This window comes from Anas acuta, chromosome 8, assembly GCF_963932015.1.
Source record: "Anas acuta chromosome 8, bAnaAcu1.1, whole genome shotgun sequence".
Lineage (NCBI taxonomy): Eukaryota > Metazoa > Chordata > Aves > Anseriformes > Anatidae > Anas > Anas acuta.
Window position 1 is genome coordinate 20,145,055 of NC_088986.1, and position 16,560 is coordinate 20,161,614.

Here is a 16,560-nt window from a genome sequence, read left to right on the forward strand (position 1 = left end):
TGTACCTGGCCAAACATGTCCTTAATGCATACTCAGAGCTGGCCAGAACAAAATGGAGCACTCATTAAGGTAAGCAAACAGATTAAAAAATATAAGTTAGGCAGACATAAGTTCAGACAACTTATAAATGTGAGGAAAAAGTAGCACCTAACTCTTTCAGTATGATGACTAAGATGGAAGTTGGACTCCAGAGTCAGTTTGATTTGGGTGTTTGCTGCTATTGCTCTGTACCTTAAAGACTTAAAAGCTGTGCTTATTTCAAACACTCACAGAACTCCATTAGTCTCCAGTTGCTTATTATGTATGCAAATCAGAGGCAAACCGTGGTAGGAGCAAAGGATAAAATGTTCTAGGCCAATTCTGCTCACCAAAACCCCGGTGTACCTTCAAAATACCTTCATGGATTGAAGTGTGAGTTATGTCGATTTGCAAACGCTGCTACAGTCATTTCTAAGGAAATACTACACTTTTAGAAACTATTACTGAAAAAGTGAACTGTTAAACTAGAGACAAGAGCTCTGCTTGCAGCTGGCTTTGCAGGACAACTTGTTAACATGCTAATAAGTGTGTGTCTACCTGGAAGATAAGCTTTTTCAAATGCATAGCATGAGGAGGGGAGCAGAGCGATGCAAAGGCTGATAATTTACAAGGTGAATGTTCACTCACTGCATTTAAGCACAGAGAAAACTCTCCACTTCAACCAGAAAGAGGCAAGTGTATCAAAAACATCTAAAAAGCACCTTAAATATAAAATAATCATTAAAGCAATGCTGTAAATGAAATTACCAATGACATGAAGAATGTCAAACGTATTTGAAGAATACTAATGCAGTTTTCTTTTGAAACAGAATTTAAAAGCATTCTGCACAAGAAAGGTTTTCAAGGTTTAATGGATATATAAAATTTATCATTTCAAAGCAGACCATGAACAGCTCTGTCCAGAGCTGTATTAGCCCATCTAGGAGAGCTCATCCCTAAGGACTATGAAAGGGACTCTACAGCTCCTGCTGCTTAATAACTAAATTTGATCTTGTAAACACATTACAGATGAAATCTTGTTCATTAGGGATGAAGAACGTTACGTATTCTTCAGTGCTGTCTTTATTAGTTTCCTACAGCTTCTTAGGAAAGGAAGATTTTCCTACCAGTATGTTGGGAAAAGGCTGCCTTAAAGGATCTCCAGAAGCCCTTCGACAAATGGGCCCTGGAGCACAGAAGTTGAGAGCTTGTCCCAGCGCTCCCATTCAGTCCACGGCCCAGCTCCATTAAACTCTTAGAAACACCCTGCACATCATGAAAGCAAGAGGCTTCCTACCACGCACAATCTTTAACATTGAGAAATACAGGTAAAAATATGCCTTCTGCTGTTTAACTTCTGCTTTTTCACCGAAAACTGAATTTTTGAAATACAAATACACGCTGCTCTTTTAAAAGGCCCCAAGGCTTTAACTCAACAAGCTTAACTAATGTTAAAACACATTTTGCTTTGCTTAGTGATTTGGAAAATGCTAGAGAGCATACTACCTGAAAATTGTGAACATCATACCAAGAAATCTTAATCCAAACAAAGCCTCTCTTTCTTTAAGTTCTGAATAGTTTGGGAATATCTTGACACATTACCACATCAAGTACAATATCGAAGGCAGCTGAGGAATCAGCTACTTGAAATATCACATTTTTATGCCTCAAAGGGAATACACAAAGCACAAGCCTTCTGCACAGAGATGGGAAAAAAAAATACCTTTTGCATCATCAGAGCCTGAAGCCAATAGCTTTGGGTCCATCAAGTTAAAGTCAACACTCCAGCACCTTTTCTCATGTTCCTGTTTAGAGAAAAAAAATATTGCATGGTAGTGAGTTGTAATCTGATAAAATAGTAAAAGAAAAATGCATGCTGTTTGGTATAAATCATCAGGAGATTCCTGGCCCGAAAACTTTAGTATACTTAGCAGTTTCTCAAGAAAAGCCTTTTCTCCCAGACAGACCAATGCTTGTACGGCATGCTAGACATGCCATGAAAGACGACAACAGCAGAACAGCAATTTTGAAAGCTAAAACCAATTTTTATTTGTTTATTTTTACTCTTGTTTTTAAATCTTGAAGCAATATTGAGTTCAGGAAATAAACGTTAAAGATCTGTTTTCCCAGCACAGTTTAGCTGCTGTTCCACTGCGTGCTGCCAATTATTGTAGTAGCACACAGCTATATCTCCCTATAATGATTAAGATGTGTGTTCATAAGCCATTCCAAACACCTCTTCTCTGGAAGTCCTGGAAATCCTCACTTTCCTATTCAATTGGGAAACAAAACTTCTGGTGTCTAATCCTGTTTTTCCAAACGCATACTTATAAGCCTACTCCTCTCCAAAACACAGAAGAGCTGTATCTGCTATGCTGGCATATCCCACGTGGAAGCAAACCACTGCATTGAATAAATCTTTGTACAGGCCAGCAAGACAATAACATGAAAAGCTCACCAGGATAAAGTCACTAAAGGATTTCTAATACATGTGAAGCAGATGTCACTGTGGATGCCTTTAACTATGTAAATCCAAATACAAAAAATTCCAGTGATCTGATAAAGAAGCAAAATTAGTTTGTTTTAACACAAGCAACAGCTGGTCCCATCCAGGCTCATTATTCAGTCTTAAAGAAATGCAAAAGGCATTTGTGAGGAAAACAGACAAGATTTTGTCCAGTATAATTTGTTTTTAATTGAGATACGCAGAGGATTAATGAAAACAAGCATTATAAATGGCTAAAACACAACAAAAGAGTAAACAAAGCCTTAAGTAGGAATTAAAACTTAATTGAACTGTCAAGAAAGGAGACCTGAAGGCTAGCCTGCAGTTCATTGCCACTGACCACTTTCAATGCAGTATTCTACCTACTGAAGACCCTGCAGCACTTCCAACCTCTCCCTGAATGGGCTGTCTTTTTTTCCAGCAGCCTCGTTGGTCTGATCACAAGGCCTCACTGCTGAGCTCAGTCTACTTGTGTGCACACGCTGCTTTGCTGAGTACAGAACTGCATCAGGAAACCTTCTGCCTACTGGTCCCTTCTGCCAGACCTACCAGTTACACCTGCATCTTGCTCTTCTGCTTTACAAGCACCTGCAACAGCAAATCACTGCAGGATTTTACAAAAGGCTTCTGACAAAGACAGACATGGAACAGGTATGGAAAGAGAAAGAGAGAGGTTTCTAAAGAAAGGCAAGACAAAAGTTCAAGAAACTCATTTCTCCCTGTACAGATTCCCTGCCTATGAGCAGCAGCAAGAAAACATCAACTGTTTCATGCCTGTAACAAGAAGATATAGGTGACTCCCTCAGAGGACTACAGCTCCATAAAGCTGTATGGATGAGCCATTTGCCAAACAGAAGCAGAATCTATTTTGCCTTGTGAAGCCTGTAAGCCTACTGCTGAACAAAAAGCTGCATCTTAGCCCTAACACTGCTCCCCTGACATGGTCTATAGCACAGAAAAGTTGCTCACTGACTGTACATTACCTGGTAGACCTTGGATCTTTGTCCTGTGAACCCATCCCACAGGATGACGGTGCCTTCATAGTCGCTGCTGGCTAGCAGGTTCTTGTGGTAACTACTCCAGCTGATACAGCTAAAAAAAGAGACACAGTCAGTCTTACCTTAAATCATACCTTACAACAAAAAATCATGCTTGCAATATGTCAGTCAGTCTCTTTGCGCAATGTTCAACAAGGGATGATCTTGAAGGTCTTTTCCAACCTAGATGATTCTATGATCTGGTCAGTCACCTCACTGAAACATTTAAGAGGTGCCAAAACCAAAACCCACTGGAAACATAGCAAACCTTCCACCATGAGCTAAAAGAAAAGCTTTACTTGCTTGAGTGATGTCAGTTGCTCCAACAGGAAATACTAGGATTTATTTGATTTTGTTTATTTTTTAAGATACATCCATCTCTAATACTGCTGTTGTTCTGCTGCTTGAATTCCACAAAAAGCTCAGAGCTCAGGGTTTGATGACTTCGTCTCTTGCCAAGAGCTACTGCTTTTATTATTACCACAAGGATAACTACTTGCCTAACAGAAGCTATACACGCAAAACAAATAGCTGCATGGAGGACAAACCGACCCCTCTCCCTACAACACACCCAATGGCAAACACATACCTACACGCACAATAAAAGCCCGTGACTTCTGACAAAGTACTTTCAGCTATCTGCACATGGGAGGAAGCCCCCTTCCAATTCAGAAGGGAACAGCAGTTTAGGAGATGTTTCTTACCAGGAAGGATATTGCATGGCTTATATTTTAAGCTGAATTAAGTGGCTATGTAAAACTAAGCGACAATCCCACTGACAAACTCTAACTGCTAGCAGACAAAACAAGCGCAACAATACTGCCAAGTCACATTCATACTGTTCTGGCACTATGCCTCCACTCTGCCTCCTGAAAATCTGACAGAGGTAAGCAAATTTGTAATACTTGTTCACCAATTTTTGGACCATCTGGCACAAAAGCACGCCAGTTGGTATCAACTGTGATGCATGTAGCAGAAACTGAACTGACAGAGCCAATTCACGCAGGTCATCAAACAGCTCTGACACAGTTAACTAGATTATGGCAGCCTTAAGGCCAAGTTTTAACCAACAATAATGCTGGAAGTCCACGTTCCTGTAACTTTTTAGTAATCCTTCGATTAGTGCAGCCACGCTTTGAAGTCCGATGTAGATACATGGAATCCCTAAGGAGCATTTTCACCTTGGCAAATTCTTGGTTCCACTAAACACTTGCATCCTGTTTTCCTTAGGAGTCAGGCACTTGCAGAGGGGAAAATCCTTTTCCTTTGTTAAGGCAGATAAAAGATGTAAGCACTATTGTTCTTTGATTAGCTGAATAACTACAAGCAACTCTGGTGTCCTGTTCCTGACCATTCTCTAGCTTACCGGGGCACGAATATAACTTTATAATTACAGGGGGACTACGAACACCAACTGCAGTCACAACTGATTGCTACATTGCTGTGGCACAAACAAGTTTCTTTGATTCTGGAGCAGCTGAGTAATTGGAGGCAAGAAACTCAGCTGGTTTCTAAGAGAAATTTGAAGAGAGATATTTGAAGAAATGTGTGAAAAAAATAACGCACTGTTGGTGCTCGTATCAACGGGAAACTTCACCGGGTAATCCAAAAGACTTCCAGTTCTGACATACTCTGTCTGTAAAAGTTACTCCAATTTAAAACACAAGACCACGTCATCCAACAGGCCCATTTTCCCACAAATCTTTTGCACCACTGCATGATGCTTGGAAAATGATTTCAGGACCTCCTTTCCCCCATTCATCTCCAGGAGCTTCCTTTATGGAAACGGCCACACTTCTGCCTGTGCCCTACATCTCCCTACAGCTCACATACTTGCACATTTCTTTCTCTTTTCAGCCTCTATTGTTTTCAAAGCTTTGCTTTCAAAAGTTTGAAAGTTTTACTTACCCAATAAAATCTTCACCTTGTACCACCAGCTGAAGAGAGCTGTGGTGATACAATTTAGGCAGTGCTTTTCCTGATTTCACAACTTCCAGAAGTCATTAATTAGAAAGCGTTAGTGTCACCTCACCTTGCAAGTTCAAGGGTTGTCCCCAGAGTTTCCACTAGGAACCTATCGTTATGTTGATGCTACCACCTTTAGGTGCCCACAGAAAAGCAGGTCTTGAGTCTGCCATTTACTGGAAGCCTCACTCAGAGGCTCAGGGGGCTCCCTGAGGACAGATGCAGTGCCTGCCAGCTGCTCGCCAGGACTAGGAGATGAGGAGATGAAGGCTGCAGCAGTCCAGAGATAAGAGATGACCACACCTGACATCTGCAGCCTCCGTCCCAGGTGGGACAGCTGACCACTGATGGAAGGAGAAGTGGTTCAGAGCCCTACAGCTACAGCACAAGGCCCTGGGCTGGAAGCAGCCTCCAAGTAATAGCAGGGGGTAAACAATGCACTAGACATTTATCTGCTTAAAGCTGTTCCCCTGCCGCCTCACCTCCACTTGAGTCAAGGAGACAGCTGAAGAAAGAAATACCGAAGTTCAGCCATAGATGAGCAGACAGAATACAGCACAGGGCCAAGTCCCAGAGAATGCACTCCTCTATCCAGACAGCAGTGAGAGCACGTCAGGCAGGCGGAGAGAAGGGGAGATGTGCTGGTGCCTGGCTGGTTAGGGGATCTGTGCTAGGGGAGCATGAGAGCCCTGTCTGACCTGAAAAAGAGAGCTAGGAAATGCAAAATAAACTATGCAGAGGGTAATAGTATCACTGGATCTTGGAAAAAAAAAAAGGTCAGCCCTAATGATGAAAATTCAGAACTACTAAGTGTGTAAAAAAAAAAAAAACAACCCTACAGTGTAACAGTGCTGTCTGAGACATGTTAGATCTAAGGATGTAAGTAATGTCAAGTTTATAGGGAGAAGTAATATGTTATCAGATCAATCGATACTGATGGAGAAAAATGAAGGCTTTCTGTGCCCAAAAGCACATTTATTAGACTTAGCGCAGCGAAGACCAGGCTGTGTGTTCTGCACCACCTAAGCCTGGTGGTGCTAACAAGGGGTTAATGCTCACTTGGAAAGCATTTGTAGGTAGAGTGAGACAGGGAAAATGGGAACTGACAGGTGAAAAATGTTTGGGGATTTGCAGCGACTAAGTGGTTCAATTAACACCTTTTAAGTCACACACACCATAAATCTTTCATTTTTAAGGAATATGATTAAAGGATCATAATAAGACAAAACCAATCCTCTCTGCTCCACCTCTCTGCTTTAATTCTTCCCTCATCACCTGACTCTCTGCAAAGTCTGAAATTAGAAACGTTCTCCCTGACACTGCAGTACTTAAGCTTCTTTATAAGTTAAAGCCTCAAAAGTAACTTTTTGTAGAGCACAATTCAGGGTTGGATCAGACAGAGGGGGGCTCCCTCTCCAGGTAAAGGATACTTACCTGATCATTCACCCTATTAAAATGAAGAACAAGCTGTTCTGCACACACCTACCCTGACTGCCCCATGGCTGTATTCTCTGGGATCTGTGACAGTACAGAGCTGAATAAAAAAAAAAAAAAACAGCTGTCCTGTGGCTGGGACATTGCAGTGTCTCTCCTTAATGGGGCTTCTCTGGGATGTACAGCGGGCTGGATGGTACTGTAGTGTTCCCTTCTGTGGGAGTACAGATCTCTCTTCCTCACCCAACACAGGGGATTTTGATGAAACTTGCAAAGCCTTTATCTTCTGGTGCTTTAGTAAGGTGTTATCATGGGTAACAGATTGGGTAAGACTCAGAAGTGTATAGGTAAGCAAGATCGAGACAGGGAAAGGAAAAGGTGAAGGGAGATGGACCAAAAATGCAGCTTCCTCAGTCCTCAGATGAGTTAAGCACCAAAACTCCAGAGCACGTAAAAACAACCTTTCGCAGACAAGCTGCAGCCACACACAGGGTTAAAAAAAAATGAAATACGGATGCTGTGAGGTATGATACAAGAGATAGTTACCTAAGGTTGAGACAATGCATAATAAAAAGGGGTTGTCGCATAATGAAAAGGGGTTGTGCAAGGTCAACTGTTATTTTAAACACTAGTAACCATCCTTTTCAGTTTTTGTTTTGTTCTTCAATCCAGAAACTGTGCAACAGCTGCACCCCAGCCATCTACCTTGCTCTAATTTCTGGCAGCTTTATTTCCTAGGAGATTAGCTGGGAGAAACGCTACAAGCAGGTCTCACTGTTTCAGCAGTGGGTGATTGACTCTCATTCTCCTAACCTCATCATCAGATCTGGACACACGGAAATCCCGACCCCAGGAAGATTTCTGTTCGTCTCATTCAGTGACACGAGGGGCTGGCTCAGTTAGGGCTGTCAGTCATGCTGCTGTTCCTTCCATGAACCAGTGCTTTTGTGGCTGAAAGGTCTCAAATCCAGGATCAAGTTAGCAGGTGTCAACAGCCCCTCTGGCAAGTGACCTAAACAGAGTTAAAGCTTTTAATAAGGCATAAAACTGCTGTGGTCTGATGTGCTTCTGAGCGCCAAACGCTTGGGATCCAGTCTGTTACTGTGAGTCAACTGATGTCCAGTCATTTTACAACAGAAATGCTTTTAAGGGAATAATCCATTACTGGCAAGGAGCATCCATGTAACAATGCTAACCAAATCCTTCAGAGACATGCAGAATTACACCATCACAACAAGTGTTTAAGGACATTTTTTTTTCCCCTAATCAATCCAAAGGAAATCTTTTGTAGGTTTAAGAGGAATAGTTCTGCAGAACGACTACTTCAATTCACTCCAAAATGAGGCAGCTACTCTGGAAACTGGAATTAATAGAAGTTGAGTGCATACTTTTTATAGTCTGTTTAGTGTTATATGTTTTCTGCAGTGGAAATACCGACGTCCAACAACCATTTGTGAAGTTTTTCAGCATAAGGAGTTCATACCTCTCCAAACAGCAGACCGAACTGAAGAGCGCCATGCTGAGTTGTTGACTAATTTAAAACTTAATGTTGGGAAGCGAGTGACATTTTAAAACCTGACAGCAATGTGCCCATGAACTGCTATTAGGCTAGAGCAATCATACGTTTGATTTACTGACACCAAAAAATGAGAACAATAAAATACTAGCAGCCTGCTAAAAAAGAGACCTTCTGATGCTTTGCTTTTACTGCAGTCGACTAAACAGATGCAGCTGATTTGGGAGGTTTGGGTAACATCTATCACCGAAGTACAGGTGCTGCAAACACACAGCAGTGGGCATGCAGAATATTAAACACGTATTTCAAAGGCGTGTTTACCTAACCGCACTTGCACATCACCTATTATAGATTAACAAGGCCTAAAGCTTCTTTCTTTTACCTGAACACTAGCTTTCCCGTTTTTGTGTTTGTTTTTTTTTTCCCCCCTTCCTGCAACCCATGGTCAAGCAACAATTCTGCTTCTTGAATAAATCCCAGCTCGCTGTTCACCCTGTCCCTCTTTTCCCCTACCACCCCCTGCTCTGGGGTGGGGGGAGCTGCAGATTATCGCCTGCCACTGCCAGGGACGCCGCAAATCACAATTAGCTCACAGGGTGCTGTTTATAGCTCCTACACAATGCCAGGATTTGCTTCTTGCGCTGAAGCTATGAATCTGTAAATGGGATTTTTATGAGGATTTGTGTGTCAGCTTGTGTTTTTCCTGGAAGCTTCTGCCTCTGTCATCCCCGGGGGACGTGGCGCGCATTTACCAGAACACTGACACACCAACTTCCTCCCCATTCTTAAAAATAAAGATCAGAAAGCTCAGCAGATGATGAAAAAGGAAGGTATTTAAGAAGCTGGTGGGTGTAGAGAGGGGGCTGGAAAAGAGGAAGAAAGGCTCGGATACAGCTCCAGGCAAGCCTGCAGCCCAGCACTGCCTGTGCAAAACCAGAGCCTGCAGCAGGCTCTGTGCTGGGCTGGTGCCAGTGGTGGCCGGGCAAGGGCTTCCCCACAGCTGCGTCAGGACAGCGGGCTTGCTCCCAGCCCTCCAGTGCCCTCACAGACATCCCTCAGCACCGCTGATTCCCCGACAGCCGAGTCATCGACGTAAGCACTAGCGCTTTGTGCTCCAGCATCACCGCCTGGAACGAGGTTAACCAGGATCCATGCAGGGCGAGCATCCCCTGACGTCTGTCAGGAAAGCAAAGCCGCCTGCAGAGAGGGGAAGGGACCCTACAAGCCATGCTGCTGTCACATGCCAGCTATGACAGAGCACGTCACCAGATCCCAGATGTGTGCTGTCCCCACATCTCTGCAGGACATGCTTGGGACAGGCTGAACATCCTCAGCTGTCTGTAGAGCACCACACCAGCAGCTAACACTGTCTTGAGCAAGCTCATTGTATTTGCTTTTTGAATGGCCTCTAAAAAACAGCTGAGAACTTGAAGCTTTCCACAAGGCAACCCTACGACAAATGGGTTTTTAAATGGCAGCATGCTGGGGTCCCAAAAATCCAACCAAGATCTTCAGCAGAATCCCCAAGAGATATTGGGCAAGAGATATACTGCAAAAATACACCTGTCCCTGGCATCAGAAAGGGCACTAGCAAGTAGTCAGAATAAGCCTTTGGAAGATCCCGTACCGCCACCCAAATTAAGATCAAACAGCTTTAAGCCAAGGCTTCCTACAAGCAGGCTCCACTTGTTTGGTTTTTACTACAACCCAGGCACATTTTCAGCATACTGCAATATTCTCTAACACAATTACTGTCTTCCTGTATAAGTTTTCCCTCAAGCTACGCCACCTCAGAATAGCAAATTATTACACTCTTTTACACTGTGACAGCGAGCCACAGGACCAGTGACTGGCAGCACAGCTAATGGATATAGCAAGGATGCATTTGAGTGACAGCCTCACTTTATTTGTCAAAACCAAGAGCACCCACATGCAGAAGGAAGGCTGATACAATGTGAAGGTGCCAATGGGAAAAAAAAAAAAAAAAGCATTTCCTGGGACGAATGAGAGAAACTAGAGCAAGGAAACGAAGAGGACCTTGTCCACCTCCGCTGAGGCAGGCTGTCAGAGGACAATACATTTAGCATCATCATATATTTTTATATATATGTGCATAGAATTTGAGAAAGAGAAGTGTTGAACGCAAGCAGTGTCTTGTCTGGAGCACAAAGCTGACAGGAGTAACATCACTGGATGCGGTGATGCAGCTCTGTGCACCAGCGGCTGCCAGGGAAGGCAGAACAAACAATTACCTAACGCCTGGCAGGGCTGTCGGGGCAGATTCCTATCAAATGTGAAGCAGCGAGTTCGGAAGTAGGCTCAGATGGAAATATGGAGTTCACATTATTTTCCCTTTCTAATTAAGGCAAGAGGTATTAATCAACTGTTAGATTGTTCCATTATTCTGCTCTTCTCTTCAGAATAACGAAGCTGAGCAGCATGTACTCTGACTATATTTGCTCAAAAAAAAAAAAGCAGAGCGTTTCACAAGTCCAGCAAAACAATCTCCGTCAGCAGTATGGCTTATCAATACAAGTTCCTTTCGTACTGTTTATGTCCATCTCCTCACAGGCAATAAATCAGAGGGTGGGGGAAGACAGTTGAAAGAGACTGGCATAAATACCAACGTCATGAAAAGAGAGCAGGCAAGAATGAAGAAAGCCAGTAGTTGATTAGAAAAGGCTCATTCTAAGCAAAAGGGTGCATTTAAATAAATGCAAACCGTATACAAACAGGTGCACAGGGAGAGAGCCTATTACATTTGTATGCTGCCTAGTCCATAACGAACACCTTCACTCGAATAGAGAAATCTGGAAAGCTAGTCCCTAAGTAGTTGTATTTACATCTTTTCCTCCATAAAATACACATATACAATAATCAACATAACCGACACAAGCGTGACTGATCTATCTTATGGAACATATCAAGTACAAAATTATTCTTTTATGCTATAAAGCAGACTTGCAAACATTATTATTCTTGTTGTACACCTTTTTATTTTAGTAGAAGCTGGACTTACATAAATCTGTTGCCTACACTTATGCAGGTGCTTTACTGTTTTAAAAATGTAGAGTACTGAGTAAAAACAAACTAGTGCAGGAGTGCTGAAGACTTCTATTATAGCACGGGATTGGTTTGATTGCCTATATTATTTACCTTTGAACTGTAACTGAATTTTTGAATTAGGCTTTTTTTTTTTAAGTTACATTAGTTGGATTCTTTCAATTGAAGTTCTGAGGTGGTCTATAATTTCTTTGACTTAAGTCATCTAAAAAGATTAGAGATCTGGTTGACAGTTAACGATAGAAGCACAAAGCCAAAAATCAAGCGAAGTCTTTTCCCAAAAGCTCAACATAAGGAGGCTCAAACACTACTTCAAGCAGATATAAATTCATCGGCAGAAGGTGCACATGAGGCACGTTTCTCGAGGACTAGCAGCTTCTTGGCACAATGGAAAGGATCCAGTCAGCAAAGTGAACAGAGCATGAAAGAACTGGTGGCTCTTATGAAGAGCCAGGGACAAAAGTTATCTTTAGATAAGCTCAGTCATTACCTGTAGCAGATCCACTACTCTGGTTTTATACTCTGCTTTTAACCAAGTGGGTATCCAAGAGCATTTACAAGGAACATGAATGAAGACAGTTCACTGCCATATGCCCCTCTTACTGCCTGGTCCTGCTGTTCCCTTGGATGAGCCTGGCATACCCAATCCTTTGTGCCACCCACCACCTTGTCCCACTCAGAACTCGAAGCAAGCTCTCTACCAGCTCCTGCTTTCCACCCTTCCCTTCCCTGCCAAACATTACTGCAGTGAATAAAGAAAGCAAAACAGCCACTAGACAAAACAGAAAAGGCGATTCGAGTGTAAATGCAAAGTCAACACCTACCTGATTTTGGAATTACAGGTCATTTCATTCTCAGGGTAGTGAATATCCACTGCATCCTGAATGACTGTACCATACTCATAGACTTTAATCTTCTTTGTCACCCCAGCAATGGCAAAGTAGTCACAGTCTCGGTCAAACTCAATACTAGGGAAAAAAAAAGCACAGATTGAGAACCATGCCACACAAGACATGCACTTAGCAGCAGGGTATTTTACCATCTGAACCTTCAGTTTGGCAGAGCTGATGATCATGATCCTTCTGAAGAGTGCAGTTAGCAAAGACCCCATTCAGAGCACCTTAGAAAGGTCTGGCAAACAGTTTTCTTGCTCTCAAGCACCATCTTCTAATCCCCTCCAAGTGCACATACATTTTGATTTACAAATTAACTTTTGTTCAGGTGCTCTAGAAGTTTTTACAGTTCAACTACACCAGCCACATTATACAGCACCTGAACATCAAAGCTGACAGCTCACCCTGGAAACATGCTTAAAATTCAGCTGTATGGTCTTTGAAAACAAGATGCTATGGGATAACTGCCAATTAATTTCTTTTGGTTGCATTGCTCCATCCCTTAGCTCTTGTATACAGCAGCTTAGTGAACTGTAAGTGTCAATGCAGAGTAAATCAGTACTTGTAGAAAAAGGCCCTCTAAATTCCCTAAGCAACAACAAAGGGCTAAAATGCATATCATCGATACTGTAAAAACACTTGCACACTACGACTTCCACTTAGGGTTGCTCTTGGAAACATAGGCACTTACTTTCTTGAACTGCAGGGCAAGTTTGTAATAGGTATCAATGAAGTCACAAGTAAAAGCAGTCACCTCATAACAAAGTTAAGCTGCAAATGAGAAAAGCCTGAGGTTGTACATGATACACATCTGAGAGGGATGCAGGCAGCAGGTTATACAGAGCTCGCGTCATTGCTACTTTCACAGCTTGCAAGGGCTCGAGAGGAATCCATTAAACATCCAGTAGCCAGAGAAGTAAACCTGCTTTCTAGAAGTAGCTCCTTATTCTGAAGGAGCCTGAGGTTCAGCAGGAGGGATGCCTGCAGACACCTATCAAAAATTTGGTGCTACTCCTAGAAAGTGGTTGGGTGCAGCATTTGCCCTCAGTTCCCAGGTTGCTATGGTGGGGTGCCAGATCTCCTCAAATCTCTTGACTAAGCAATCGTCTACTACTTCCACAGATCTCTTTTGGGCCTTACCTACTCAGTAATTAAAATTTCAATCTCACCTGTCCCTATCACAACTTTTTCAAGAAAATGGCATTTGCACACCAGCCAGCAAGTTCTGAATGACAGCAGAGAACACCCAGCTTTGGCTGATCAGATTTTCACATTCATACAGCCTATAAATCCTGAGCTGAGGTACTCAAGGTAAGTTCCTACAGTCAGAAAGCAACGAACCAGTTAAAAGAGGGGGCTCTTTAGGCTGCCCTCACAGCTTCAACAGCTCATGTTTTACTACCCCTCGCAATAGCTGAAAAGCTGAAGGCACTGCAATACTTTCAAGGGAAGATAAATTCAACTGCCAGAGTTTTCAGATCCTTGTAAAGGATCAAGTTATCGAGTTATTTTTAAACCACAGAGGACTGTTGATATGCAGTCTGATGACACAAAATAATTCAATGAAGCAGCTTGCAATTTGGCCTTTTAACTCCAGAACCTAAAATTCACCAGAGCAGCAGCAGGAGACAGCCCCACCACGACTGGGTTTGCTGGAGAAGTCAGTTAGGCATGCCAGGCCTGCCAAATCACAAGCCCAGAAAAAGGTAAAGAAAATGAACAATGTTACGGCTAGGGATTGAAGGAGGCAAGAATGCACCTGTTTATATAAAACGGGAGAGGCAAAGCAAGCAGTAAAGCAGTAAGTTGCTTTCAGCCCTCCCCAGATCTCTGTCAGCCCCATCACTTTTTATACAGGCAGGACAAAAGCACCTTTCAGGCCTGTCTTGTCTTGCCAGCTCGCTCTGCTCTATGGAAGAATTTTATAATCCAAAGTCCATATACCAAAAGAATGGATTTACTTGTACCACAATCTTAATTGAACTGCTGTCTCTGCTCCTGTTTGCTGCCCCGTAGATTCAGGTAGAGCACAACTAAACTGATGGCAGCAATTCATCTACTTGGGTTCAATTTATACCTTCATCCTTCTGCTGCTGAAGAAAAATAATATATTACTATGTCTTACAAAAAGCCAAGTTATTAGAACAGAACACTGTCTCACCTGGGGTAGGCTTGCTTCTCCAAATAAGAAATTTGAATTAATGCTAAAGACATACTGTAGACATAACAAATGAGTATTTCAATATGTCAGTAAAGTTAACATACCATTAAAAAATTAATAAAAAGAATCAGCCAATGAAACGGATTGCCAGACCTGCGACCTTCAAACAGTATCAAAGACACTGCAGGGAGAAAACTGATGCACAAATAAACCACCACCTGCTCAGATGTTCGTTGGCCGTGAGAAAGGCAGGCAAACCCAGCACAACAACCTCACGCAGCACTGCACCCTGCCCTCCACAAACGATGCATGGCACACAGTGCTCGTACAAAACATTTCTACTTCTCTGCCAGCCAGCCTTCAGGAAGTGGTTTACAAAAGAGAAATATGAACAATTTAAACAACTAATGGAGCGGATTATTTACCATACAAAACCATTCCTAATATCTGCAAAGCTCTGCTTCCCCCTGGACTGATCAGGATTAGGACAAACAGCCCAGTTGCATGGTAACAGTTATTTCCATGCTTTTTCCTGCAAGTCTTCTAAACGTGTTTAGTATTAAGCAGGGCTCATTTGCATTTAACTAGCTCGATGGCATTCCTGTCACTTACTGTCTGAAGCCTTTTTGTTTCAATATGAACACTGGCTCACACACATTTATCTGTATGAAATTCAGAGAACTTGGTTTTATTTGTTGCCAACAGACACAATGGGGCTAACTCTTGAAACCTGGTTTTCAGGTGACACATTCATATAGTCAAAGCATATGAGAGAGCAGGTGGACTATAAACCCACCTCAACCCCAGCCTGAACCAACCACCTCTAGAGACTGCATGTTGTCCTCTGCACTGAGGGCTAAGACAGCTCATCACCAGAAATACCCAAACTGGCCAAGAATGTGGCTGCTTCCTGCAGCTCACGAATGGGCTTACCCTGAGAAAAAAGTACAACTGCCTGGCACAGAGAAGGAAGGAAGGAAGCCCAAGATGCCACAGCAGGGCAGCAAAGCACAGGCCACAGCTAAAAAGACATGGAGCATCACTGTCACAAGTTAGTCAATGTCAGCAACAACATTTGTTTAATGAACTTGATGATTTTCTTCATTTGTCCTTCCCAAGAAGGAAAACCCCATAGTTTGATTTTTCTTTAAAAAAGCTTCAAAAACTGTAAGAAGGAAGGCTAAAAGAACATGAAAAATTAATAAAACCAAGAAACTGCTTTAGTATTTTCTGTTATTTCCAATATTTAAGGAAGTGCTGGAGGTAAGCCATACTTCAAGCATTTGAGCATCCACTGCAGTTTCCTTTCAGACTAGCAGTGACCCTTGCTCCTCGAATCTGTGCACATTAGAAGCAATTAACAATTGGTTTTTCCTCCTCCCTCCTTTTTAAAGCCAACACTTTTGAACTCCATTTCTGACAAACAACTATCTGAATTTTTATAAGGAATCTTTTGGGGACACAAGAACTGCTGAGCTTTTTTGAAAAGATTTATCAATGCGCTACAGAATTTACTTGTAGAGATCGAATTGAAAGGAACCAATTGTCCTGTTTTAGGGAAAACAAGAGAGACATCTCCAATTCCCAAGCCACTGCTTTATTTTTCCTACAAAGTCAAGCAACCAGCCTCATATGGAAAGCAAAGGCACTCTCCAGAGTTCTGATTTCTCTGCTGCTTTTCCTTATTCTCAATCTGAGATTATAAATCAACTTCTTCATTTTAATTCTAAAACCAGTGACCTTGGAGAGCACTTGTAGCTAACAAATGGAATTAGGAAATAAATTGCTTCTGAAACATGTCTGGAAGCTTGGCTTGGCATTGAGGGCAGACCTGTGGGGACCCAGTGAAGAATGAATATTTCCCATTTTTACCACCGTATAAAGCCTTGCTACATTTGCATCCCGAAGGTGCAGGCAGTTGTGTTTGCCACATGCCCAGAGGACACACTGGAGCTGGAGAACGCATA

General features: G+C 42.5%; 1 protein-coding gene across 3 annotated transcripts in view; it reads right to left on the reverse strand.

The window, feature by feature from the left end:
* Positions 1–16,560, reverse strand: part of COP1 (COP1 E3 ubiquitin ligase) — a 126,653-nt gene that overhangs the window by 60,298 nt on the left and 49,795 nt on the right. For all 3 annotated transcript variants that reach the window (XM_068689963.1, XM_068689962.1, XM_068689961.1), the window contains exons 12-14: positions 12,364–12,507; positions 3,508–3,616; positions 1,742–1,823 (exon numbers count right to left, since the gene is read on the reverse strand). In XM_068689963.1, the coding sequence (XP_068546064.1) occupies positions 1,742–1,823; positions 3,508–3,616; positions 12,364–12,507 (335 nt within the window). The remainder of the gene's footprint in view (positions 1–1,741; positions 1,824–3,507; positions 3,617–12,363; positions 12,508–16,560) is intronic.